Source organism: Hemitrygon akajei, chromosome 1 (assembly GCF_048418815.1).
Source record: "Hemitrygon akajei chromosome 1, sHemAka1.3, whole genome shotgun sequence".
NCBI lineage: Eukaryota > Metazoa > Chordata > Chondrichthyes > Myliobatiformes > Dasyatidae > Hemitrygon > Hemitrygon akajei.
The window spans coordinates 50,734,354-50,761,441 of record NC_133124.1 but is presented as its reverse complement, the minus strand read 5'-3'; the positions used below and the strand labels follow the sequence as shown (position 1 = coordinate 50,761,441).

Here is a 27,088-nt window from a genome sequence, read left to right as displayed (position 1 = left end):
ATGTCGATCAGGTTGGGATGATGCAATCCTTCCACCAACCTCCCCCCTCGGTTCATTGCCTGGGGGGGCTCTGATGCATCGTGCAGGATGCAATACACAAGTCCGTCTCCAAGAGACAATAGCCGGTATCAATGGGTCCGCCTTTCGGAGGCCAGGACACATTCCACCCTTTTGTGGATTCTGCATGTCTTTCTCTCATTTCCTGTGTCCCCTGAACTGACTTAATAGTATCTTGTGATTCTCACAAAGGAGGGGGCTACCCCGCACCCTTCGGCCCCTCAGAGCTGTGGCACATTTGTAACAGTATCCACAACTTTTTGAAGGCTTTTTTGTTTAAGGGCATTAGTGTTCTATGCCAGGCCTTGATGCAACCTGACACATACTCTCCATATTAGTGTTTCCATACCAAGCTTTGAAGCAACCTGTCACATACCCTCCACTACACATATATGGAAACTTGTCAAAGTTTTCAGTGACTTGCCAAATCTTCTAAGAAAGTAGAGGTGCTGCAATGTCTTCTTTGTAATATCATGTACATGCTGAACCCAGGACAGATTCTTCAAAATGATAACGCTGAGGAATTTAAAGTTACTGGCACTCTCCACCTATGATCCTCTGATGGCTCATGGGCCTCCTGCTTCTTTTTTCTGTAATCAGCTCTTTGGTTTTGCTGACATTGAGTGAGAGGTTGTTGTTGTGACATGATTCAGCCAGATTTTCAATCTCCCTCCAATATGTTGATTCATCACCACCTTTGATTTGGCCAAAAACATGCTGTTGTCACCAAACTTAATTATGGTATTGGAATTGTACTTAGCCTCACAATCATAAGTATAAGGTGAGTAGAGAAGGGGGCTAAGCACACAGTGTCATGGTGCATCTGTGCTGATTGTGATTCTGGAAGAGATGTTACAAATCCACACTGACTGGGGTTTGCAAGTGAGGAAATCAAGGATTTAGTTGCATGAGGAGTTTTGAGGCCTCGGTCTTGGAGCTTATTGATTAGTTTTGAGGGGAGGATAGTGATGAATACAGACCTGTAGTCAATGAAGAACATCCTGATGTATGCGCCTTCACTGTCCAGATGTTCCAGGACTGAGAAAAGAGCCAATGAGCTGTTGTCTTGTTGTGACGGTAGGCAAATTGGAGTGGATCCACATCTCTCTTCAGGCAGGAGTTGGTATGTTTCGGCACCAGCTTCTCAAAGCACTTAATCATGTAAGTTCTACTGGATGATAGTCATTGAGGCAGGTTACCACGTTATTCTTGGGCACCGGTATGATTGAAGCCTCCTTGAAGCAGGTGGATACCTCAGACTGCCATAGCAAAAGTTTAAAGATACCATAAACACTCCAGACAGTTGATTTGTACAAGTTTTCAAGTACTCAGCCAGGTACACTGCCTGGGCCAGATGCTTTCCATGGGTTCACCCTCCTGAAGGAAGCTCTCACGTCGGCCTCAGAGTAAAATCACAGAGTTATCGAGGGTGATGGAATTGCATGAAGGTGCCTCCATGTTCTGTCGGTCAAAGCGACCATAAGTAGTATTGAACTCTTCTGGATAGATCATGAAACCATATATTTCTCTTCTTTAATGTCTTTTATGTTTCTTTGTTTTTGTTTTGAATGTGATTCTGGACCTGTTGAAGTCTCTGATTTGCAGTTTGGAGATTGGGTGTTTTGGTGCTCTGCAGTCTCCAAGGGGATTCTGGGAGGCAGAGGCAGCATGTGGGAACTTTGTGGCAGGGAGGCTGCAAGCTGATGTTCAACTCCATTTCTCCAATTAAACAATCTCCATTGTTTGCCGATTAAAGAGATGAAGGAGATTGAAATGCCAAAAGCCTGTCTTTTTATCGCTGGGGGATCACTCTGCTGCTGGAGAGGGGTTTTCTGAGCTTCCCCCGAATCTTTCTTGCATTTTTGTGTGGGAGGGTAGGGGGATTTGGGGATCGATGCTTTTGTTCATTATTTCGTATGGGGAGCAAGGATTTGGGCATTTGATTATTGTGCTGCTGTTGTTTTTTTCTTGGTTTTGTGGCTATCTGGAGAAGAAGAATTTCAGAGTTGGAGACTTTGATAATAAATTAACCCTTGAGCTCATCTGGGAGTGAAACCTTGTTGTCACATACTGTATGTTACTTGGTTTTACTTTGTAAGTGCTGATAGCATTAAAACCCTATCAAGCATCCTTCTGTGATTTGAGGTTTGGTCCAGAATTTCCACTGTGTGTGAGGTTGCTTTCTAGAGGTCATATCTTGATCTCTTGTACTTTCCTTGGTTGTTAGACATGAATGCCACTGACTTAACCCTCAGCAAGACAAAAACAGATCTATCAACCTAATGGGGCAGGAATGCTCCTGCAATTCAATACGTATCTTGATCACCTTTCTTTGCTGGAAGCTACTTCAATCCTTCCCTACATTTGGTCATCAAGTTTGCCATGCATGGATTGGCTGCTGCTTTAACAACTTGTTCCAACTTTGCAGGTTGACAGCAATTGGCTATTCAGCCTTTTGCAGAGATGCCTGCTACTTATCAACAATGAGCTTTGCCTTAACAACAATCAGATTGAGATTCTGAGGTTCATTTTATCATCCCCCTGTCAGTATCACCATATCTTTGAGATTGTCAAAGGCCACTGTTGCTTTCAGGGCATAAAAACTTGGTACAGCTTTCACCCTATCAAACATGACTCCAAAATAATGCTGCACAATGTAAGTATGTTTTGAGAATTAAGTTTAGTTTTACTCTGTTCTTAAGTTTGACCTTTGTTTCTGTGCCCTTTATAGTATGACAAGCCACTCCAAAGAGGGGCCTCAACACATGAAGTTTCATGCATTTCCTTTTTGGACATTGTTAGTTATTTAATATTTAAGTAATATCTGAGTAATATTGTAAATATATTGTTTGAATAAACAATCATTTTTGTTTAAATAATTCATTATGGGTTACATTTGCCAAGTATGTGAATGGCATACATCAATATGGCACCACGTTATATTTGAGCACGTCACTGAAAGTAAAACAAAGTACACGAGCTCTCCCAGGCTCACATGTTTTTTAAAATTGATTTCTGGAGATAAAAAATATAGCAGACACCAAATAGGCAAAATTCACTTCTTGTAAAGCTTGTGGGATCCAGCATGGGAAAGCAGCTATAGAGGTAGATACCCTGTTAATTTAGAAATTTATCCCAAGGTGCATTTGTCTCCCAGGTCCAAATTTCAGTCATGATCATGACCATGACCATGACCATGACCCTACCTCCAGACCCAGTACCTCAAGGTATTTACCTCCATAGTGCAGTGGAAAGGCCCTATAAGATCAGTTTTACTGCATTGACTCTCTGGGCTTTGTGCTCAATAGGCTTCCAATGGGCTGATATCTAACATGTTTGATGCATATTGTACACTTGGCAGGCCTCTTCTGATGCTGGAGACTTTCTGGGACTATATATGAAATGATAGACTTACCTTGATGTATCTTTTTAGTACATGATTAAAAAACAGGTGGAATCTGAGGAATTCTAAAAGCTCATTCCAAATGCTCCCTGGCTGTTTGTCAGTTGAACAAGCTTTGTCAGGAAGATAGTAGACTAGCTGGATTAGAAGAAAGAACCACTGCTTGCCATCTAGTCTTTGGTCCTGGAGATGTGATTGTTCATGGAAAATGGAAATAAGGAGCATGAGCTATTTTTATGTAAATTTTTATTTTTTAATTCCCTTTACTTATACTTGCTAGTAAGTTGTTAATTAAATTTGCTTCAAATTATGATTTGGTCCGGAAAATAATGATTTGTAAGGACAATTGATTTCAACAGTGAAAGAACTTTGGCTTTGTTTTACTGGAGCAGGGTTAAGAAAGTTTGTTTCAGCCTTTTATAACATGAACAGCTGGATTCACGGCAGCTATGGCAACAGATCACATGATTAGGTGTATTAGATTGCTTGCTTGGAAATGTAGAGGAACAAGAGGAGATTGCATATAGAGGCCTGGCCTCTAAGATGAAGCATCAGATTTATTTTAGGCTACGTGTGCAGTTAAACATGATCAAGACTCTTCATCTACAAGTTGTTCCTGTATTGCCAAACCAACAGGGCGTATTTTTTTAAATGTTCAAGCAGGTAAGAATAAATGGATTTCTTCTCAAAGTTGAAGATTTCAGTCCAATGTGAACGATGCCTTATTTGTACATCATGTTTAGTCTTTGAAGCTGCATATCTGTGAGTGTGTATTTTGGCATTTGAATTGGGTTTGATTGCATTTCAATTATAATCTTGGACCTTTGCCCAAGCAAGCACATGCAGTTCTGCATTGTAGATTGTAGATTATTGAGTCCAGTTCTTTCACAAAGCAGTGCTTTGTAAATAAAGTTATCAATAGTAAAATTATCATCGATACTGGACCTGATTCAGCTTTTTACAGGCCGAATGTATGACCAGAATAATTGCATATTCATGGATATTGAACATATTGAGTAATGTAGATAAATTTAGATTGTAAATCCTGAGTTGACAAGGAAACATCTGAGAATATAGATTCGGATGAGAAGTAGTGTAATGAAAAGTAAGTATGTAAAAAATATATTCTCTTTAGTTTCAATTAAATGTGTGTGGTTTAGCTTTTACTGCAGAATAATGAAGTTAAAAATCATGAATATTAAATATAGTTGATACTCTATTAGAAAAAACTGGGTGTTAGGTGTTAGAAAATTGAACAAAATTTCTTTAATTTTATACGTAATTTTCTGATAAGATATCTGTCAAAGTGAAGGTCTTTGGTTTAACTTTTCTTGTAAGGACAAAACCAACAAACGTACTTCATTTCAATGGACTTGGGTCGATGTTTTATAGTGCTTTTAAATCCTGTTGTACGAACAGAGAAAAAAACCTCATTGCATTTGCCCGAGTCTTGACTTTTAGCTTCACGTTTATACTTTATGATACTAAATCAATCTTGCATGTGTTACTTTCTCACTATAGTATTTAAAAACTAATCTGGGTCATTGATTGACAAAGGCAGGTGCATGGAAAGAATTAATGTTAACAGGGGACAGTTATAGCAAATTTCCAAAACCTCAGACAAACTTAAGGCTGGTGATTTGTTCATAGAGCTTTTCTTGCATGAAGGTCACAGTAAGCATGCCTGATTTCTGAAAATAAAACATTATTACCTTCTTTGTTGCTTAAAAATGAAAAGTCTGGTGGGATTGCTTTTTGGAAGTTCAAGACTGGGGCATCAAATTGAATTTATATAGTGGCTTTGACATGGACCATATCTAGGAAAGGTTATTTTAATGTGCTGGACCAGAATATATTTCATAAGAATACATGAATATATATCACAGAAGCAAGCCACTCAGTGTAATTAATTTATGCAGGCAGTTCTGCTACACTTACACCTCCTCCCATTATGCATTACACAACACTTATAGCATACCTTTTCACTTCTCCCTCATGTACATCCATGTTATTTGCTTCAGTTCCCTGTGGGAAAAGATTCCTTCTTTGAGTATTTGAATTCTTGGTGATATATGTTGAAGTCATTTAGTTATGCTCTTAACAGTGGGGCCTCTATCTGTGCATCTGTTTAAATCCTTTTCTAATTTTATAATACTTTCTTAGGTCCTTGTTCTGGTATTTTTATGAGGAAAAACATTCCATTTCCTACAAGATTTACAGATTATTATAGAACATTGAATGGTGCAGCATAGTACTGTTTAGGGCCTTTGGCCCATGATATTGTGCTGACCTTTTAACCTACTCAGATCAATCTAACCCTTCCCTCCCACATACCCATCCATCTTGCTTTCATCCACGCACCTATCTAAAAATCTCAGAATCAGAATCAGAATCAGGTTTAATATCACAGGCATATGTTGCGAATTTGGTTGTTATGCAGCAGGAGTATAGTGCAATACATAATAAATTACAATAAGAAAGATATGTGTGTAGATTAAGTATTTCAGAAAGAGAGAGGGGAAATAATAATACATGGGTTTATTGTCCATTCAGGAATCTGATGGTGGAGGGGGAGAAGCTATTCCTAAAATGTTGGGTATGTGTCTTCACGCTCCTGTAACTCCTCCTTGATGGTAGTAATGAAAGGAAGAAATGTCCTGGGTGATGGGGGTCCTCCATGGTGAATGTCGCCCTTTTGAGGCATTACCCTTAGAAATGTCCTTGATGCTGGGGAGACCAGTGCCTATGATGTAACATTCTGCAACTCTTATATGTCCTTTATGTGTCTGCTTATACAACTATCCCTGGCAGGGGGTTGCATGAACCTACCGTTCTTTGTGTGAAATCGGCTGATATCCCCTCCAATCACCTTAAAATTATGCTCCCTCCTATTAGGCATTACTGCCCTGGGAAATAGTCTTTTGCTGTCCACTCAGTCTATGCCTCCGATCACCTTGTACACCTCTATCAAGTCACTTCTTATCCTCCTTCGCTCCAAAGAGAAAGCCCTAGCTTGCTCAATATATCCTCTCCAATCCTGGCAGCATCCTGGTAAATATTCTCTGCACCCTCGCTAAAGCTTCCACATCCTTCTTACATGAGGCGACCAGAAGTGAACACAATACTGCAAGTGTGCTCTAAACAGAGTTTTATAGAACTGTAACATTACCTCGTAGCACTTGAACTCAATCTGCCAACTAATGAAGGCCAACACACTATACGCCTTCTTAACCATCCTATCAAGTTATATGGCAACTTTGACGGATCTGTGGATGTGGACCCCAAGATCCCCCTGTTCCTTCACCCTGCTAAGAATCCTGCCATTAACCCTGTATTTTGCCTTCAAGTTTGACCTTCCAATGTGAATCACTTCACTCTATCTGCCATTTTCCAGCCCAGCTCTGCATCCTGTCAATGTCCCATTGCAATCTATGACAACATCTTAGGGCTTTCCTTAATCCTACTCACCAAGATTTTCTCATGCCCCTTTTAGGTCTTTTAAGTCTGTTACTTATGGCTACATTCAAAGTTCAAAGTACATGTATTCATGAGGTTCACAAGGATGATTCTGGAAATGAAGGGGTTAAGATATGAGGAGTGTTTGGCAGTTTTGGGCCCATACTCACTGGATTTTAAAAGAATGTAGGGAAATCTCATTGAAACCTATGAATGTTGAAAGGACTAGATAGGGTGGATGTTTCCTATGGTGGGGGTATCCAGAACTAGAGGGCACAGCCTCAAAATTGAGGGGCAACCTTTTAGAACAGAGATAAAGAGGATTTTTTTAGCCAGAGAGTAGTGAATCTGTGGAATACTCTGCCACAGACTGTGGTGGAGGCCAAGACCGTGGGTATATTTAAGGTAGAAGTTGATAATTTCCTGATTGGTCAGGGCATCAAAGGATATAGTGAGAAGGCAGGTGTATGGGGTTGAGTGGGATTCAGGAGCAGCCATGATGGAATGGCAGAGTAGACTTGATGGGCTGGATGGTCTAATTCTGCTCCTATGTCTTATGGTCTTATATATGTCACTATATACAACCGTGAGTTACATTTTCCTGTGGGCGTACTCAACAAATCTATAGAATAGTAACTATAACAGGATCAGTGAAAGATCAGCTAGAGTGGAGAAGACAACAAGCTGCAAATACAAATATAAATAATAATAAATAATGAGAACCTGAGATAATGAGATAAAGAGTCCTTAAAGTGAGATCATTGGTTGTGGGAACATCTCAATGGATGGGCAAGTGAGTGTAGTTATCCCCTTTGTTCAAGAGCCTGATGGTTGTGGGATCATAACTGTTCTCAAACATGGTGATGTGAGTCCTGAGGCTCTTGTTCTTTTTGCCTGATGGCAGCAGCAAGAAAAGAGCAAGGCCAGGGTGGTGGAGATCTCTGATGATGGATGCTGCTTTCCTATGATAGTGTTTCATGTAGATGTGCTCAATGGTTAGAAGGGCTTTACCCATAATGTATTGGGCCGAATCCACTACCTTTTATTGGATTTTCCCTTCAAAGCGGAAACTCTCAAGAGCCTGCCTGATTTTGTTTCCTGGACCTTAAGCTTGTTTCTTTCTCCGGACTATATGTTCCACATTTCCTATCAACCATGATTCCCTCATCCTACCATCCTTTCCCTGCCTCAGTGGGACAAACCTGTCTAGAACCCCATGCAAATGCTCCCTAAACATCCTTCACATTCCCTTTGTGTGAATATATCTGTTCCCAATTTACACTCTGAAGTTCCTGCCTAATAGTTTCATAATTTAACCTCACCCAATTAAATACTTTCCCATACCAACTGCTCCTATCCTTGTCCAAGACTAGTGTTTGATCCAAAAGGTTTTAATGCAGGTTCTGACCTTTCAGTATGCAGTTGTGCCTTTGCAGCAGCTGCACCAAGATTCATTATCCTTCAGCATTTATGTCCTAAGTGAAACGACAGCTGCTTGTAGACAGCTTGCACTGGAAGAGCAGCAGGTTTTGTGCAGACAAATGTGTGCTTTTCACTGAGTTGATAAACTTACAGCAGGGCTGATGTTTATTTCATTGAACAACCCTGGAAATGGTCCACAGAGCAAGGAATTTCATGTTATGCAGCATTTTGTGATAAACCTAGATATTCCAGACATTCTTCCAAAAGTATAAATCTGGGATTATTTTTGATATACTCAAATTCATAACATATACATTAATACATTTGAAATACATCATTAAACATGTTCATTGCACCAAAGTTCAAAGTAAATTTATTATTCAAGTACATATATGTCACCATATAATCCTCTGCAATTCATTTTCTTGCAGGAGTTCACAGTAGAACAAAAAAAAATCATAGAAACATTAAAAAGCTGTACACAGACTGACAGTGTGCAAAAGAAGACAAATGGTGCAAGTACAAAAATATGAATAATATTAATCTAAGTAAATCAATAATACTGTGAATCTGAATTGCAGAGTCTGTTGACAATAGACTCAACAGACTCTGCAATTCAGGTTCACAGCATTACTGATTTACACACACACACACACACACACACACACACACACACACACACACACACACACACACACACACACACACACACACACACACACACACACACACACACACACACACACACACACACACACACCCTCCCCCTCGCCCCCCCCCCCCCCAAGGTAGAAGGAGTTAATTTTAGAAAACCTAGCATATTTATTTTTCCTACATTTAAATACTTAGTCCAGTGGCCGTGGAGCATACGTTTGTAGAAGTCGGCGTCTTGGACCTCAGAAGTGGTCCACAGCAGAGGGTGATTGATAAGTTTGTGGCCGAAGGTAGAAGTAGATGAGTTATTAACTTCAAACTTTCTGCAGTTTCACTCAAAGAGTTGAAATGCACGTGCGTGTAACGAGAGCTGTATAACTCATCTCCTTCTACCTTAGGCCGTGAGCTTATCAATCACCCCTGCTGTGGACCACTTCTACAAAGAAAGGATCCATATGCTCCACGACTGCTGGACTAAGTGTGTAGATGTAGGAGGGGACTATGTTGAAAAATAAATGTTCTAGGTTTTCTAAAATTGACTCCTTCTACCTTATGCCACGAACTTATCAATCACCCCTCGTGTGTGTGCATGTGTGTGTATTTGATTAAGAATTTGTGTTTATTTAAATAACTCAATATGGGTTATATGTATAGATAGGTGAATTGCATACATCATCACACTACCATGTGATACATGTGTACCTCGTGTAAAGTAAACCACAAAGGTTAGACTCACGTTTTGGACTCCTGGTTCTTCCTTTGAATTAGTTTAATGTTTTGAAGTTACAAAACATAACAGAGGCTTTGAGGTATTTTAAAAAATGAATCTGAGACGGCTACTGACATGTTGAAGTGCAGCGAGATGTTCGAACTAAAAAAAAGTGAGGCAAGAAGTGGCAAGTAAACAAACACAGCCCAGTTTGTGCAGAGTTTTTAAAAAAGCAATGAATGTAAGAATTCACGGGTTCATAAAGAGTGAGTACCAGGTCAGAATCAGGTTTATTCTCACTGGCATGTGTCATGAAATTTGTTAACTTAGCAGCAACAGTTCAACGCAATGGATAATATAGAAGAAGAAAAATAATAAATAAATAAATCATAGTCTGTGTATAGTGAATAGATTAAAAATCATGCAAAACAGGAACAATATATATTACAAAAGTGAGTTAGTGTTCATGGGTTCAATATCCATTTAGGAATCAGATGGCAGAAGGGAAGAAGCTGTTCCTGAATTGCTGAGTGTGTACCTTCAGGCTTCTGTACCTCCTACCTAATGGTAACAGTGAGAAAAGGGCATACCCTGGGTGCTGGGGGTCCTTAATAATGGACACTGCCATTCTGAGACACCACTCCTTGAAGTACTTCCTTGGTACTTTGTAGGCTAGTTCCAAGATGGAGCCGACTAAATTTACAACCCTCTGCAGCTTCTTTCGGTCCTGTGCAGTAGCCCCTTTCCCCCATACCAGACAGTGATGCTGCCTGTCGGAATGCTCTCCACGGTACTTCTATAGAAGTTTTTGAGTGTTTTTGTTGATATACCAAATCTCTTCAAACTCCTAATGAAGTGTAGTCACTGCCTTGCATTCTTTATAGCTGCATTGATTGTTGACCTAATCTAATCAGGTTATGTCCTCAGAGATATTGACACCCAGGAACTTGAAACTGCTTGAAACTGAGACCCACAAAGGGTCTCGGCCCGAAACGTCGACAGTGCTTCTCCCTATAGATGCTGCCTGGCCTGCTGTGTTCCACCAGCATTTTGTGTGTGTTACTTGAAACTGCTTATTCTCTCCACTTCTGATCCCCCTATGAGGATTGGTATGTGTTCCTTCGTCTTACCCTTCCTGAAGTCCACAACAGCTCTTTTGTCTTACTGAAGTTGAGTGCAAGGTTGTTGCTGTGATACTTCTCCACTAGTTGTTATATCTCACTCCTGTATGCCCTCTCATCTCCACCTAAGATTCTACCAATTATGGTTGTATCATCTGCAAATTTATAGATGGTATTTGAGCTATGCCTAGCCACATAGTCATTGCTATAGAGAGAGTAGAGCAGTGGGAAAAGCACACACCCCTGAGGTGCGGCAGTGTTGATAGTATCGAGGAGGATATGTTATCACCAATCCACACAGACTGTGATCTTCTGGTTAGGAAGTCGAGGATCCAATTGCAGAGGGAGGTACAGAGGCCTAGGTTCTGTAACTTATCAATCAGGATTGTGGGAATGATGATGTTAAATGCTGAGCTGTAGCTGATGAACAGCATCCTAGCATAGGTGTTTGTGTTGTTCAGGTGGTCTAAGGCCCTGTAAAGAGCCATTGAGGTTGCGTCGGCTGTTGACCTATTGTGGTGATAGGCAAGTTGCAATGGGTTCAGGTCTTTGCTGAGGCAGGAGTTCAGTCTATTCATGACCAACTTCTCAAAGCATTTCGTCGCTGTAGATGTGAGTGCTACCAGGCGATAGTCATTAAGGAAGCTCACATTACTCTTCTTAGGCACTGGTATAACTGTTGCCTTTTTGAAGCAAGTGGGAACTTTCACATGTAGCAGTGAGAGGTTGAATATGACCTTGAATACTCCCGCCAGTTGATTGGCACAGGTTTTCAGAGTCTTACCAGGTACTCCACTGGGACCTTCCGCCTTGCAAGGATTCACCCTCTTGAAAGACAGCGCAACATAAGCCTTAGAGACAGAGATCACAGGGTCATCAGGTGCAGCAGGGATCTTCACAGCTGTAGTTACTTTCTCCCTTTCAAAGTGGGTATAGAAGGCATTGAGTTTATCTGGTAGTGAAGCATCACTGCCATTCATGCTATCGGGTTTCGTTTTGTAGGAAGTAATGCCTTGCAAACCCTGCCAGAGTTGTCATACATCTGATGTCACCTCCAGCCTTGTTCAAAATTGTCTCTTTGCCCTTGAAATAGCCCTCCGCAAGTCATACCTGGTTTTCTGGTACAGACCTGGGTCGCTGCCTTGCATGCCACAGATCTAGCCTTCAGCAGACAATATATCTCCTGGTTCATCCTTGGCTTTTGGTTTGGGAATGTACAGCAAGGCTTTGTAGGCACACACTCATCCACACAAGTTTTCATGAAGTTAGTAACAATTGCAGCATACTTCTCCAGATTTGAAGATGAATCCTTGAATACAGTCCAGACCACCAATTCAAAGCAGTCCTGTAAGCGCTCCTGTGCTTCCCTTGTCCATACCTTCTTGGTCCTCACTACTGGTACTGTAGTCTTCAGTCTCTGCCTACACTCAGGGAGTAGAAGTACAGCCAGGTGATCAGACTTCCTGAAGTGAAGGCGTGGAATAGCATGGTAGGCATTCTTGATGGTGGTGCAACAATGGTCCAGTGTGTTGCTTCCTCAGGTATTGCTGTTGATGGTAATTGTTCAGTGATTTTTTTTTTCAGACTGGCCTGGTTAAAATCCTCCAAAATGATGGTGAAGGCAATGGGGAGTGCTGTTTCATGCATGTTGATCCCATTGCTCTGATCATCTAAAGCCTGATTGACATAAAATTAGAAGAAGAAATGGTTGGCTACGTTGAAAAATTGATGCGTTTGATTACACAAAGGATAACTGGAATATGTAATTGAGCCAATTGAACAGTATTTTGAAGCAAATGAAATAACCAATGAGAAAGGAGTACCAATTTTGCTAAGTGCTTTGTGTTTAAAGGCATACAGTTTGATTTGAAGTTTAACTACTCCAACCAAACCAGCAAAAATGTGCTTGGCAGATATTCTGAAAGTAACGCAGGAACATTTAGAATCAAAGCCATTGTTGATTGCAGACTGCTTTGGGTTTAATAGACGGAACTTAAAAGAAACAGGAGTCCATTCCTGCATACATGGTAGAACCGAAGAAATTGTCTGATCATTTTCAGTTTGGTAATAGACTTAATGATGCATTGAGGGACTGTTTAGTTTGTGGGATCTTAACAGAAAGTATTAAAAATGGCTCCTAACTGAAGTGCAACCTACATTTAAAAAAACAGTTGAAATTGCTGTATCAATTGAAACAGTAGACAGAGACACAACTGAGTTGCAGTCAGGAATGAAAGTGAGCATGAACAAAATTGCAACATCTAAATGGAAACTGGCCTGGCCGAACAAATTGTGTTACTGTTCTGGCAGGGGCTTATATAAACTAGAACAAAGGCAAAACTTGTAGAAAATGCAAGAAAGTAGGTAACATATAAAGAGCATACTGGGAAGACAAAAATAAATGGACTGCACAGAGTAGAGAAAAAGATAAAAAGTCAAATTGCAGTTTCAAAAAGAGCACTAATCTGCATGCTGCTGATGAAAAATCTGATAATGATGAAAGTGACACAGGACTGTGTAGCCTTGAGATTTATTATATGAAAACTAGCAATAGATATGCAATTTAGCTTATGCCAGAAGTGAATGGCAAATTAATTAAAATGGAAGTAGACACTGGTTTGGCTGTTTCAGTCATTTCACAAAAGGAGTTTGAGAAATGTTTCAAAAGTACTCAACTGTAGAATTGCCTGCAGAAAATCCAACTAAAACTTATACTGGAGAAAAAATAACTACTGTGGGAATGACATTCGTGGTAGTGAAAAACGACAACTAACAAACAACATTAAGCTTGCATGTGGTAGAAATAGGAGGACTGACATTGCGGGGATGTGATTTGCTAAGACAACTTTAATTTGGCTTATCCAGAATTTACATGCCATATCCCCTGCAATTAAGTCATTTTAATTGCCATATCGCTATAATAGACTTATTTTTTGGAGTAGCATCTGCACCTGCAGTCTGGTAGAAAGCTGTAGACCAGGAGCTGCAAGGCTGCCCAGGCACTCCGTGTTACACTGTTATGGGTTAGGGTGACAAGTTATGGGTTAGGGTGACAAGGAACATCTCCAAGAGAGTGTTAAAAAGATTAGAAGATTATGGGCTGAGAGCACGATGTGACAAGTGTAAATTCTTTAAACCAAGTGTCACTAGCTGTGGTCACAGTATTGATGCACAAGGATTACACAAGTGTGCTGAGAAGATTCAAGCAGTGGTGGAGGCCCCAAGGCCAAAGGATGTGTCACAGATGCAGTCCTTTATAAGAATTGTTAACTACTATAGCAGGTTCCTGCCAAACATGGTTACCATGCTCCACCCCTTGAACTCATTACTACAGATTGGGAAGAAAAGGCAATGCAGAAAGCAGTGAGAGGTGACTATCCAAAGGTAAAGGAATTGGTGATGTCAGACACTGTACTCACACATTATGATCCACACTGCCCAGTGAGGCATGCCTTTATTACCTCTTCTTGTTGTATAGTTGCAGTGATGCCACACATTATGAGTGATGGAAGTGAATGCCCCATAGCTTCTGCATCATATTCCCTTGCTGCTGCAGAGAAAAATTACACACTTATTGACAAAGTGGCCTTTAGTCTCATTAGGGGTGTAAAAAAATTTAACCAGTACGTATATGGGAGAGTGTTTACCCCCATTACTGATCATTAACTTCTCGTGTCCATTTTCAATCCACAGAAGGAGATGATTCAAAGAGAAAACACAAAAGACCCTAAACTATCTCGGGTTTATATAGCCACCCAAAATGACTGGAATGTGCAGCAGAAACTCCATTCCCCCATTTTTATGAGTACTGAGATGAACTTGCGCTCAACGGAGATTGCCTTATGTATGCATTGAGAGTTCTTGTACCATCCAAGCTAAGAGCTAAAGTGTTGGAGGAGCTATACACAGGTCATTTCGACATGGTTAAAATTAAAGTGTTGACTTGAAATTTGTTTGGTGGGCTGGGATAGATCAGCATATCGAGCAGCTTGCCATGCACTGTACAGGAGGCCAACATGTCCAGAAGTTGCCAAGAACAGGGCCTCTCCATCCCTGGGAGTTGCCTTCATTGCTCTGGTAGAGGATTCATGTGGATTTCATGTGGACCATTCGTGGACACATTTCTTGATAGTAGTGAGTGCAGCTACAAAGTGGCCAGAAGTGTTCCGAATAGCCTCTACTACAGCCTTGCACACTGTTGATGTACTGAGAAGCTTCTTTGCAAGGACTGATGTTAAGATCTCTGTTTTGGAGCCTGATAAAAGCTCTATTTCAGGAGGGTGTACCCTCACAACAGCAGGCCTCGATGGAATACCGGGTAAGGCTCTGAAAATTTGTGTCAACCAACTGGCAGGAGTGTTCAAAGGTATTTTCAATCTCTTACTGCTGCAGTCGCATTCCCACCTGCTTCAAAAGGGCAACAATTATACCAATGGTAAACACAAAGTGCACTGTAGATGCTGTGGTCAAATCAAGACGTACAAAAAAGCTGGATGAACTCAGCAGGTCGAGCAGCATCTGTGGAAAGAAGCAGTCAACGCTTTGGGTCGAAACCCCTCATCAGGACTAAAGAAGGAGGGGGCAGGGGCCCTATAAAGAAGGTGGGGAGAGGGTGGAAAACCAATCAGAGGAAAGATCAAGGGGTGTGGGAGGGGACGCAGGGAGGGGATAGGCAGGAGAGGTGACAAAGGAATCTAAGGGGAAAGCACTATGGGTAGTAGAAGAAGGCAGAGTCATGAGAGGTGATAGGCAGCTAGAAGAGGAGACAGAGTAGAGGTGGGATGGGGAAGGGAGAGGAAGGGAATTACCAGAAGTTGGAGAATTCGATGTTCATACCAAGGGGCTGGAGACTACCCAGACAGTATATGAGATGTTGTTTCTCCAACCGAAGTTTGGCCTCATCATGACAGTAAGAAGAGGCCATGTATGGACATATCCGAATGGGAATGAGAGGGAGAGTTGAAGTGAGTGGCAACCGGGAGATCCTGTCTGTTGTGGCGGACGGAGCGTAGGTGCTCAACAAAGCGATCCCCCAATCTGCGTCGGGTCTCGCCGATGTAGAGGAGGCCACACCGGGAGCACCAGTTGCAATAGATTACCCTAACAGACTCACAAGTGAAGTGTTGCCTCACCTGGAAGGACTGTTTGGGGCCCTGAATGGTGGTAAGAGATGAGGTGTAGGGACATCGAATGAGCATCAAATTCTCCAACTTCCGGTAATTCCGACCCTCTCCCTTCCCCATCCCACCTCTTCTCTGTCTCCTCTTCTAGCTGCCTATCTCCTCTCATGACTCTTCTACTACCCATAGTGCTTTCCCCTTAGATTCCTTCTTCACCTCTCCTGCCTATCCCCTCCTTGCTTCCCCTCTCCCACCCCATGATCTTTCCTCTGATTGGTTTTCCACCCTCTCCCCACCTTCTTTATAGGGCCGCTGCATCCTCACTCTTTAGTCTTGATGAAGGGTTTCGACCTGAAACGTTGACTGCTTCTTTCAACGGATGTTGCCCAACCTGCTGAGTTCATCCAGCTTTTTTGTACATCTTAATTATATCAATGAACAAGAAGAGCAGTGTGAACTGCCATAATAACTCTCATCCACTAGCACTCACATCTCCGGTAATTAAGTGCTTTGAGAGGGTTGTCATGGCCAGAATCAACTCCGGCCTCAGCCTATTTGCCTATTGCCATCATATGTCTCCAGTGGGCATAATCTCATTGGCTCTCCATGGGGTCTTGGACAACCTAGACAATACAAATACCTATGTCAGGATGTTGTTTATTGACAATAGCTCAATATTTAACACCATCATTCCTACAATCCTGTTCGATAAACTACAGAACCTGGGCCTCTGTACCTCCCTCTGCAAGTGGATCCTTGACTTCCAAACTGGAAGACCACAATCTGTGTGGATTGGCGATAACATCTCCACCTTGATGATGATCAACACTGGCTCACCTCAGGGATGTGTGCTTAGCCTACTGCTCTGCTCTCTCTATACTCCTGTACCTGTGGCTAGGTACAGTTCAAATACAATTTATAAATTTGTTGGTGATACATCCATGTGGTAGAATCTCAGATGGTGATGAGAGCACATAGAAAGAGCGAGATATACCAGCTAGTTGAGTGGTGTCACAGCAACAACCTTACACTTAATGTCAGTAAGACCAGAGAACTGGTTGGAAGATGAGGGAACACACACTAGTACTTAGAGGGATCAGAAATGGAGAGAGTGAGCAATTTGAAGTTCCTGGTGTCAATATTTGGAATTTAAGGAGATTTGGCATGTCTCCAATAAAACTTGCAAATTTATACAGATGTGCTGTGAGTATCATTCTGAGTGACTGCATCACCATCTGAGGCTGTCGCACAGGATCAAAGTAAGCTGCAGAGAATTGTAAAATTCGTACTAGCCTCCATAGCATCCAAGACATCTTCATGGAGTGGTGCCTCAGAAAGGCAGCGTCCATCTTTAAGGACCACCACCATCCAGGGCATGCCCTCTTCTCATTGTTACCATCAGGAAGGAGGTACAGAAGCCTGAAGGCACACACTCATTGATTCAGAAACAGCTTGTTCCCCTCTGCCATCTGATTTCCGAACAAACATTACACCCATGAACACTACCTCACTGCTTTTTATTTTTATTTTTGCATTAATTTAATATAACTATTTAATATATATGTATATCAAATAGTCAAATTAAATTATATATATTATATGTGTGTGTATATGTATATATACACACACGCAATTATTGTAATTCACAGTTTTATCTTCTATATTATGTATTGCATTATACTTCTGCCACAAAGTTAACAAAGTTCACGACATAAGCTGGTGATATTAAACCTGACTCTGACTCTGATATTACATCAGCACCGTACCACCCAGCTACAAATGGCTTGGCGGAAAGGTTTGACCAGAGTCTAAAAGACACACTGCGAGCATTGTCAGCATAAGACACTACAGTGACCTCGAACCAGAGGCTTGCCATTTTCCTCCTTGCACATTGCAACACTGCACACTCCACAACCAACAACTATGCTGGTCCTGGGTCGTCGCTTGCATTCATGTTCAGATCTCTTCAAACCCATTCTCAGAAGAAGCATGCAAGAGAAACAGCTGAGACAAATTGAAGGCTCTTCAAGCAAGGTGTTTCGATGTTTCACTCCTGGACAAGTTTTCTGACAAGAGACTGCAGAAATGATCAAAAGTGGATTCTCAGAAAGATCAAGAACAGAACTGTACCACTCTCCTTGACAGTGCAGATTGCGTTAAATATCTGGAGGCGACACATCGATCAGTTGAGAAAAACAAAGTCAATCATTAGAGAAGTTTTTAAGTTAGCTGCCGCTATCAGAACCACTTCCTGCAATCTCAGAGTCAACACACACAACAGAGGAGGCCCCAGAACCTGAGATTGTTTCACAGCCACAAGTCTCACCTGCAAAGCAGAGTAATACCCCTTGCCAGGAAAGATGTTATCTGACAAGAGGAGGAAATCCTCCATAGTGATTAAATCTTTTGGCCTGAATGGAACAATTTAAAATTTACTATGCTGTGGATGTATTATATAATATGTTGTGTATATAGTTGAGATACATTCTCTATTGAGTTGGAGTATATTGCTAAGCAGGAAAGAGTGTTGTGTATTTAATATTTTAGTAATATTTGAATAATCTTGTATATATATTTGATTAAGCACTCTTGTTCCTTTCAGTAATTCATTACAGGTTATATATATATAAATACGTGAATTGCATACGTCATCACGCTATCATGTGATACTTAAAGTAAAATACAAAGTTAGACTCACATTTCACATACTCATGTCTTCCTTTGAATTAGTGTTATGTTTTGAAGTTACAAAACGTAACAGAGTTCTTGAAGGCGAGCCCATAGATTGTGCTATCAGTTCAGTATTGCTGGTTAAGGAGCCTTTTAGTTAAAGGGTAATAACTGTTTGTGAACCCGGTGTTTTGGAACTTAAGGCTCCTGTACCTCCTTCCCAATGGTAGTAGTGAGAAACATAGAAAATAGGTGCAGGAGTAGGCCATTCGGCCCTTTGAGCCTGCACCGTCATTCAGTATGATCATGGCTGATCATCCAACTCAGAACCCTGTACCTGCTTTCTCTCCATACCCCCTGATCCCTTTAGCCACAAGGGCCATATCTAACTTCCTCTTAAATATAGCCAATGAACCGGCCTCAACTGTTTCCTGTGGCAGAGTATTTCACAGATTCACCACTCTCTGTGTGAAGAAGTTTCTCCTCATCTTGGTCCTAAAAGGCTTCCTCTTTATCCTTAAACTGTGACCCCTCATTCTGGTCTTCCCCAACATCAGAAACAATCTTCCTGCATCTAGCCTGTCCAATCCCTTTAGAATTTTATACGTTTCAATAAGATCCCCCCTCAATCTTCTAAATTCCAGTGAGTATAAGCCTAGTCGATCCAGTCTTTCTTCATATGAAAGTCCTGCCATCCCAGGAATCAATCTGGTGAACCTTCTCTGTACTCCCTCTATGGCAAGAATGTCTTTCCTCAGATTAGGGGACCAAAACTGCACACAATATTCTAGGTGCGGTCTCACCAAGGCCTTGTACAACTGAGAGCATGGCCTGGATGGTGGGGATCCTTAATGATGGATGCTGCTTTCTTGCAGTAGCGCTCCTTGTAGATGTGCTCAGTGGTGGGGAGGGCTTGACTCATTATGGACTGAGCTGTATCCACTACTTTTTGTAGGCTTTTCCATTCTTGAGCATTGGAGTTTCCATACCAGGCCATGATGCAATCTGTCAGTATACTCTCCACTGTGCATCTATAGAAGTTCATCAGATTTTTAGATGACATGCCAAATCTGTGCAAACTTTTAAAAAAGCAGAGGAGCTGCTGTGCTATCATTGTAATGGAACTTGTGTGTTGGTCACAGGACAGATCCTCTGGAATACACCAATTCAACACACTCCCTTACAATACGTCAAATGGCAATCATGTTTCATGCACAAACAGTGCATTAGTTAAATGTTTGAGAGATTGTTTGATCTTTGCTGTCCGGTGGCTGCAGGAAAGTAGTATCAAGCTTGCCAGCAATACTCTTGCCTTGTAAAAAAAAAAGAGCCGTCTGAAAGAACAGGAATATATCATTTTATATAATAAGGTCATTGTATTCCACGACAAATGTAGTTTAACCAGGATTTGAAATAAGTTTCCTGCCAGATCGCAATCACACTCATTTAAATTGAAATTCATTTGCCAATCATACCAATTCTGAAAGTTTATTAGTGGCTCAGAATTGCATTCAGCAGCCAAGCAAAAGCATTTCATGTTTATGAACACAATAGATTCTGCAGATGCTGGAAATCTAGAGAAACACACACAAAATGTTGGAGGAACTCAGCAGGTCAAGCAGCATCTTTGGAAATAAATAAACAGTTGATATTTAGGGCCAGGACCCTTCCTCAGGACTGGAAAGTAAAGGGAAAGATGGCAGAATAAGAAGGTGGGGGAGGGGAAGGAAGACAAGCTAGAAGGTGATAGGTGAAGCCAGGTGATGTGTGGAAGGGGAGGATGAGGTAAATAAGAATTTCATGTTTTCCAGAGTTAGTTGGTGTCTGCAATCAGTTCTACAGTTACTCTGGCGCCCAAAAACTGTGATGGCTCCAGTCTGACTGAACAGCCAAACATGTCAAAATATTTTCAGAGGCTGCATTTCCAGGAAGCAAACAAAAAACACTCTATGTTTCATTAACATTTAACAGAGTGAAATAAAGATTGTAATGCATTTACATAATTAGGGCTGAAGGGGTAATATATGTAAACACAATTTTAAGATGTTATTTATTTTAAAACCTCTTGTGGGGCTTGTAATACATTAGTGGTGCTTGGATTGAAATTACATGTCTTTCACTTCCACTTTCATTTTGCTTGTCCTGACTGGAAGGGCTGTTAATGTAATACTCATGCTGAAATGTAGAATGGCATCATGCTGAGTAATTTTTTTTTCCATTTGATCTGATACATTCTTGAGGATATATCTGTATACCCATCAATGGCATTCATGTTAGAAAGCAGAGATTGATGCAAATTGTAACTTGATTGATGGAATGGCAGAATAGACTTGATGGGTTGAGTGGTCTAATTCTGTTCCTATGTCTTATGGTCTTGACTGGTGTTAATAATGTTAATAATAAACAAGATTTCTGCTGTAACATGCAGCTAAGCAATATGGTTCCTTTGGATTAAAAGGTCTATCCATAAATGAACTTTCACTTCTTTATGTTTTCTCTGTCGTAGATTCCCTTTCATTTACATGTTACCCTCTCACCGAGGCTCATAACAAACTTGGTTCGTCAGCTCGATCTGGCTAACAGCCATGTGATTCAGTATTGCTTGGGTAACGGTGAGAAGGCCACCTTCAATAAGCAACACGTGTCTAGCATTAGTATGATTCGGGTTAAACCAAATAAGAAGGTTGAAATGTTCCGTTGAGGGAACAAAAATTGCGGTGAATGTTGAATCAATACTGCCCCATGCAAAGTTATCACTTGCCAGGAAATAACAGACCTCACCTCAGCATTAAATTAAAGTGGAAGTTTATTTACAGATATTTCAACTTTAACAACAGTTAATAGAAAAAGAAAAGGGCCCAGTACAGTTAAATCAGTCTAAATGTGTACATTAACATTGGAGCTCATTTCTGGGTCATCAGGTGCTTCAGTTTGATTACTTACACGCTGAACCCACATTCTGCATGAAAGACATCAGCCACAGTTCAAACTTCCCTCAAAGATCGTAACAAATGAACTGGCTAACTCAGGAGTATTGGCACTTCCTCCTTGGAACCATTCATCTGAACAAACCACTTCTTACAATGGGGTCTGTCCTTCAGGCAGGATTCTGTGACCATCTTCCCTTGTGCTTTTCTCCGCACATCCTTCATTTTCCAATCCCTGCAACAAAAGACCCAAAGCCAACTGATTGTCCCTCAGAATTCTAATCCCGCCCAGCTCTCTCGAATGTTCCGTGGAATCTCACTGTACAGAATTTTACAGAACGCTACCAAGCCAAACCCAGTTGGCTGACACAACAATCTTAAACTGAGCAAACGGCTCCTTATCTTGGCAGAAACTACAATACAAGTCTGTGAAGCTTAATTAATAGAACACTGCATTTTGTAGGAAAGCTGCTGAAATAAAATATCTAACAGTACAGCAGGAGAAATACAATAAAACATGTTCTTAACCAGGGCATTACATACAATATGAAGACTATTCTGTCAGACAGAAATCTCCCATCATCATGGACTCTTTCAATATGAATAGAAATCTTTGAACACAACTTCCTACGTACAATTCTATGAGAAGTGTTTAGATTGCTTTTGTTAAATGCAGAGAATGAAAAGTATTACTGTAGGGTCTGAGCCTGAAATGTCGACTGTACTCTTTTCCACAGATGTTGCCTGGCCTGCAGAGTTCCTCAACCATTTTGTGTGTGTTGCTTGAATTTCCAACATTTGCAGATTTTCTTTTGCTTGTGAATGAAAAGTATTGTTTGAAATCTTGGGACCTTGTCTTTGTCTTTAAATTATTACATGCAGCTAATGTGTATTTCCCTAAGATTGCTTACAACCAGATGAGATATTTTTTGCCATTGCAAATCAGTAGATTGATTCATCTGCTTTGTTTCTATTTTCACAGACCCTAAAGATTGATCAGGTTATTTGTATCCAAGGTCTTTAAGTGCAGTTTCCAGTCAACATCTAGAGCATTTGTTCCCAGAAGAGGCTGCTTGCCTTGAGAGTATTTACCCAGTGCTGAGGTTTACCATGTAGTCAGCAGGTTTATACATCCAACCTGGTGTAGGTAGATACAAACTTTTCAGACTTCACAGAGTGACTCATTGTGGCTTGAAAGCAAAGCAGACCAAGGACAATTTAAACAGTCATTGATCTCTTGTGATCAATATCTATGCATTTTTCAGTGATCTTGAGGCATCTCTCTTGGGATAATAAACCCAGTGATTATGTGGAGATAAACTATATCTGTTCCTGAATCTTGTAGTGGAGTGCAGTGTGGTTGAATGGTTGTAAATGAATGATTATATCTGTTTCCACAGAAGTAGTCACTTTATTATCGCAAACTTTGTAATGGAAGGAAATTACTTAAAGGCACAATAATAATTAACAGACATGGTGGAATGATGTATGCTAAGTTGGCCAAAGAAAATAGATTTTTGGACTAATGTGACAGAAAATCACTGGGTCATTGGAAGATAATTTTAAACCATTATTAATGTCATTGAGTGCATGTTTCAAGCTTAGAAATTAGTATCCAGAATAAAGCTCAGTTGGAAATTGTAGGACAAATTTGTGCTACAGTGCAGTGTGATCTTGAAATGGCCACTTTTGAATTCTGCTTTGGGTTCCAACTTATTTTCAGCTGTGTCAATGTGTTTCTTCTAATGCTTGATTGGGAGTTTAGGTCAAAGAGTTTTGCGTTTGCTTTGTTGCTGAAGAGCTTCAGACATCCTAAGAAGCTATTTAAACAAAGCAGATTAAGTACAAAATTGGAGTTTTAAAAAAAGGTGTTATATCTTAATGACAATTATAAAACTTAAAACTCAATCAACTTAATTGAATGTTGGTTCAAAAATAACAGAAGGAAAATGCTGTGAATTCTTAATAGAGTGTTCAAATAACATTTCAAAACAGATAATGCCAATAGAGAGTGCCCTGGAAATAGCAAGTGCTCTCCAATGTAAAAAAATATGTAGTTATTCAGAAATTTTTTGTTGGTTAAAATTTTAAAGGTTTAAATAAGCAATCGGTGTGGTGCATGACCCAGTGGTTAGGGAGTTCGACTGGCGACCTGAAGGTCGTGAGTTCGAGCCCAGCCGAGGCAGCGCATGTGTCCTTGAGCAAGGCACTTAACCACACAATACTCCAATTTACCCAGCTGAAAAATGCGTACCGGCAAAAAAAATGCTGGGGGTCAACCTCGGGATAGACTGGCGTCCTATCCGTGGGGTAGTCTCGTACTCTCAGTCACTTCACACTACAGAAACCGGCATAAGCACCAGCCTGATGAGCCACAAAGGCTCGGGACAGGACTTTGACTTTGAAATAAGCAATCTGATTAATACAGATTTTGCATTAATACTACATTTAGCAACAACATCTATAAAGGTGTGAACTATAGAGAGGACAATATGGAGTGCTATTATCTGAGCGGGTATATGAAGTGACAATAATTTCCTGAAGTCTGCTGTTTTGGTTCTCTTTAGCAGCCAGTTCATCACTTATGATAGGAGAGGAAGGAGGAGAAAGGCAGAAATTCCCAATTAGTGGCAAGGGTGGGGCAATCGAGAAGAAATGCAGTTTTGAAATGCAAATAGTGTAAGGGAAAGGGTTGGGTGAGAAGATAAAAAGATTGTATGATTGCCAAAGCATTGTGCAGAGACTTGCACAGTAGTGATGATCACTTCAAGGGAGTAAATGGATGAAAGGTTAATGGACATGAGATTCATCCCCTTCCCCCTTTCTGTTCTTCAGTTTCCCATTCTGGCTCCCTCTGGTGCACTTCCTCCCCTTTATCACATGTCCCACTCTCTTCTTAATTGGCCCTTTACCTTTTCCACCTATCACCTCCCAGCTTTTCACTTTATCTCCCTTCCCCCACCCACCTTCCCCCTTATCTGGCAGGTAGAAATTCCTGAATGGGAATTGTTGATGAATTGCAAAGCATTTAGAAATTTTAAAAAACTGCAGATACTTGAAATCTGAAAAAATCAGACAGAAATATTGGCTATGTTTTCTGTAACAACAGGAGATGCAAGAAGTACTCGGGAGAGAGTCAACCCTTATAAGGCTGCCGGGCCAGGCAACATCCCAGGCCGAATACCCAGGGAGTGTGCGCACCAGTTCACTGTTGTCTTCATGGACATCTTCAACAATTCATTCATCCTGGCTGCTTCCCCACATGCTTAAAATCTGCCACCGAGAATTCCCATCGGGGGTTCCATGCTAGGGCCACCATAGAAACACAGAAATCCTACAGCACAATACAGGCCCTTCGGCCCACAATACTGTGCCGAGCATGTACTTCAGAAATTACCTAGGGTTACCCATAGCCCTCTATTATTCTAAGCTCAATGTACTTATCCAAAAGTCTCTGAAAAGACCCTATTGTATCTGCCTCCACCACCATCACTGGCAGCCCATTCCATGCACTCACCACTCTCTGTGTAAAAAAAATAAACTTACCCCTGACATCTCCTCTGTACCTACTTCCAAGCACCTTAAAACTATACCCTTTCAGACTAAAAAACAGTTACTTTCCTCAAGCAAAACGGCTGATCAACACCTCCACCCACTAATCCAGCCCATCACACCTCCCATCACCGCTACTTTATAATTTCCTGACAGAGAAACCCAATATACAGGCACTCCTGGGTATAAAGTGTCACTTTATGGACATGCAATCAATCTGTGTATTTCAGCTATCTTATGTATTAATATTTATTGTGTTTTTACATTAGTTGTTCTTTATTGGGGTTTCTTTGTGCAGTATCGATCTGGAGAACAATCACTTTGTTCTCCTATACACTTGTGTGCTGAACTGACATTAAACCATCTTGAAGAATCAGCAGGACAAACAGCATTAGTGAAAAGGACAGAGTGTTAAGGACAGACTGCACTTAATCAAAAAGATTTCAATAGATTTCAATAGGTACCTGTAGGTTTCAAAAGGTCAAGAAGTCTTTGACCCAAGGCGTTAACGATGATTTTGTTTGTCTTTCCACAAATGCTGCTGACTTTTTCAGGTATTTTTGTGTCTGTTTTTGATTTCTAGAATCTATAGCTTTTAATATCAGTAAACAAGAGTCTAGCTAGATGCCCCCGGCATTGATTGGTAAAAAGAAAAGTAAGTAAAAGATCAAGATGGTTAGGTCTAAGATAATTACCTATTTTATTTTAATGAGAAACTTCAAGCAGATTGTGGAAAATCCAGTAAAATGGCTTGACTTAGTTGTGACATACCGGATAAAGTTGACATAGGTATCATTAATAAGCTTGCATGTAGGGGTAGTTATTAATGTTACTGGTGAGATTGAAAGTAAATCCTGGAAATAACCATAAATGGATGAAAGATAGAAAAGAGTTTGAGCTAAAGAAGTCCATATCAGATTTGGGATAACATAGGGTCTCAGTGAAAACTACAACTGCTTAACGTGAACAAACTTTGAGACAATAGTGAAGGCTAACTTATTTAACAATAAGACTCGAGGGAACAAGGTGTTTCTCTGGGATGGTAAACTAAGATAGGCCAAGTATGCTTGTTTGTCCTTAATTATCTTGTAATCTTATCTGTTTAAGTCTTTAAGCTTACTTGGTCTCTGCATGAGATGGATGGAGTTGTGCACATTGATTTCTTTACTAAAGTTAATTCATCTCTTTCTACCTTTTCATCATTTCAAAGAAGCATCTTGACACTTGATAGAAATCATGGCATAAATTTGTGGAAGAAACATTGTTTCTAGTCCGTATTAGATCATAAGACGGGAACAGAATTAGGCCATTTGGCCCATCAAATCTGCATATTGTGTTAGTCAACTGTATCATTGTATTAACAGAATGTCAAGTAGCCTGTGAGAATTAACAATTTTTGGATTTACTTGGAATTCAAAAGTCAATAAGTATTAGGTTCTAGTGTTTTTCTTTGTCCTCTCTTAGTAAGGCATAAATATGCTCCTGAAGAAAACTGTGCTACATATCTGGGACTGGAAAAAGATCACTGATTTTTCATTTGTTTTCTTTTATGTCTTTTAGAATGATTGAAGAACGTGGAAGGACAGAAAATACCATGGCTGAAAGAAGACAGTTGTTTGCAGAAATGAGTAAGAACTTTGAATGCCAGGTTTTTGTGGGGGACACAGAGTATTGTTAGCAATTGGTATAAACAAGTTTCTTTAAATGCAGGGTAGTTAGGTAGGTTTTTTAAGGCACGATCCTAATTACATTTCCACTATATCCATGCAGTCTCTTCAATCCTTCTTGCCACTGATTCCTTTTAATCTCTTGAATTATTTCAGTTAAGAGCACATAAAGCTTGTCTTCCTTCCTCAAACTATTTTATGTTTTAGGTATGTTTATGTTAAGCTGGAAATCTGAAACTTCCATAAACCATGAAGATGCCTGCAGTTAAAACTACTGAAAAATCTAAGGCAGTATGTGGCTGCTGTAAAAACCAAAAAGAGTCCAGGTCA

At 40.5% G+C, this 27,088-nt stretch overlaps 1 protein-coding gene across 24 annotated transcripts in view; it reads left to right on the top strand.

Annotated features, from left to right (window-relative positions):
• dtna (dystrobrevin, alpha) overlaps positions 1–27,088 on the top strand; it is a 289,844-nt gene that overhangs the window by 123,200 nt on the left and 139,556 nt on the right. For 22 of the 24 annotated variants that reach the window (XM_073042943.1, XM_073042980.1, XM_073042971.1 and 19 more), the window contains one exon: positions 26,652–26,719. In XM_073042943.1, coding sequence (XP_072899044.1) covers positions 26,653–26,719 — 67 coding nt within the window. In that variant the 5' untranslated portion in view covers position 26,652. Of the gene's footprint in view, positions 1–3,967; positions 4,124–4,519; positions 4,566–26,651; positions 26,720–27,088 lie in introns of those variants that run through there. The other 2 variants (XM_073042936.1, XM_073042952.1) reach the window with 2 other exon arrangements.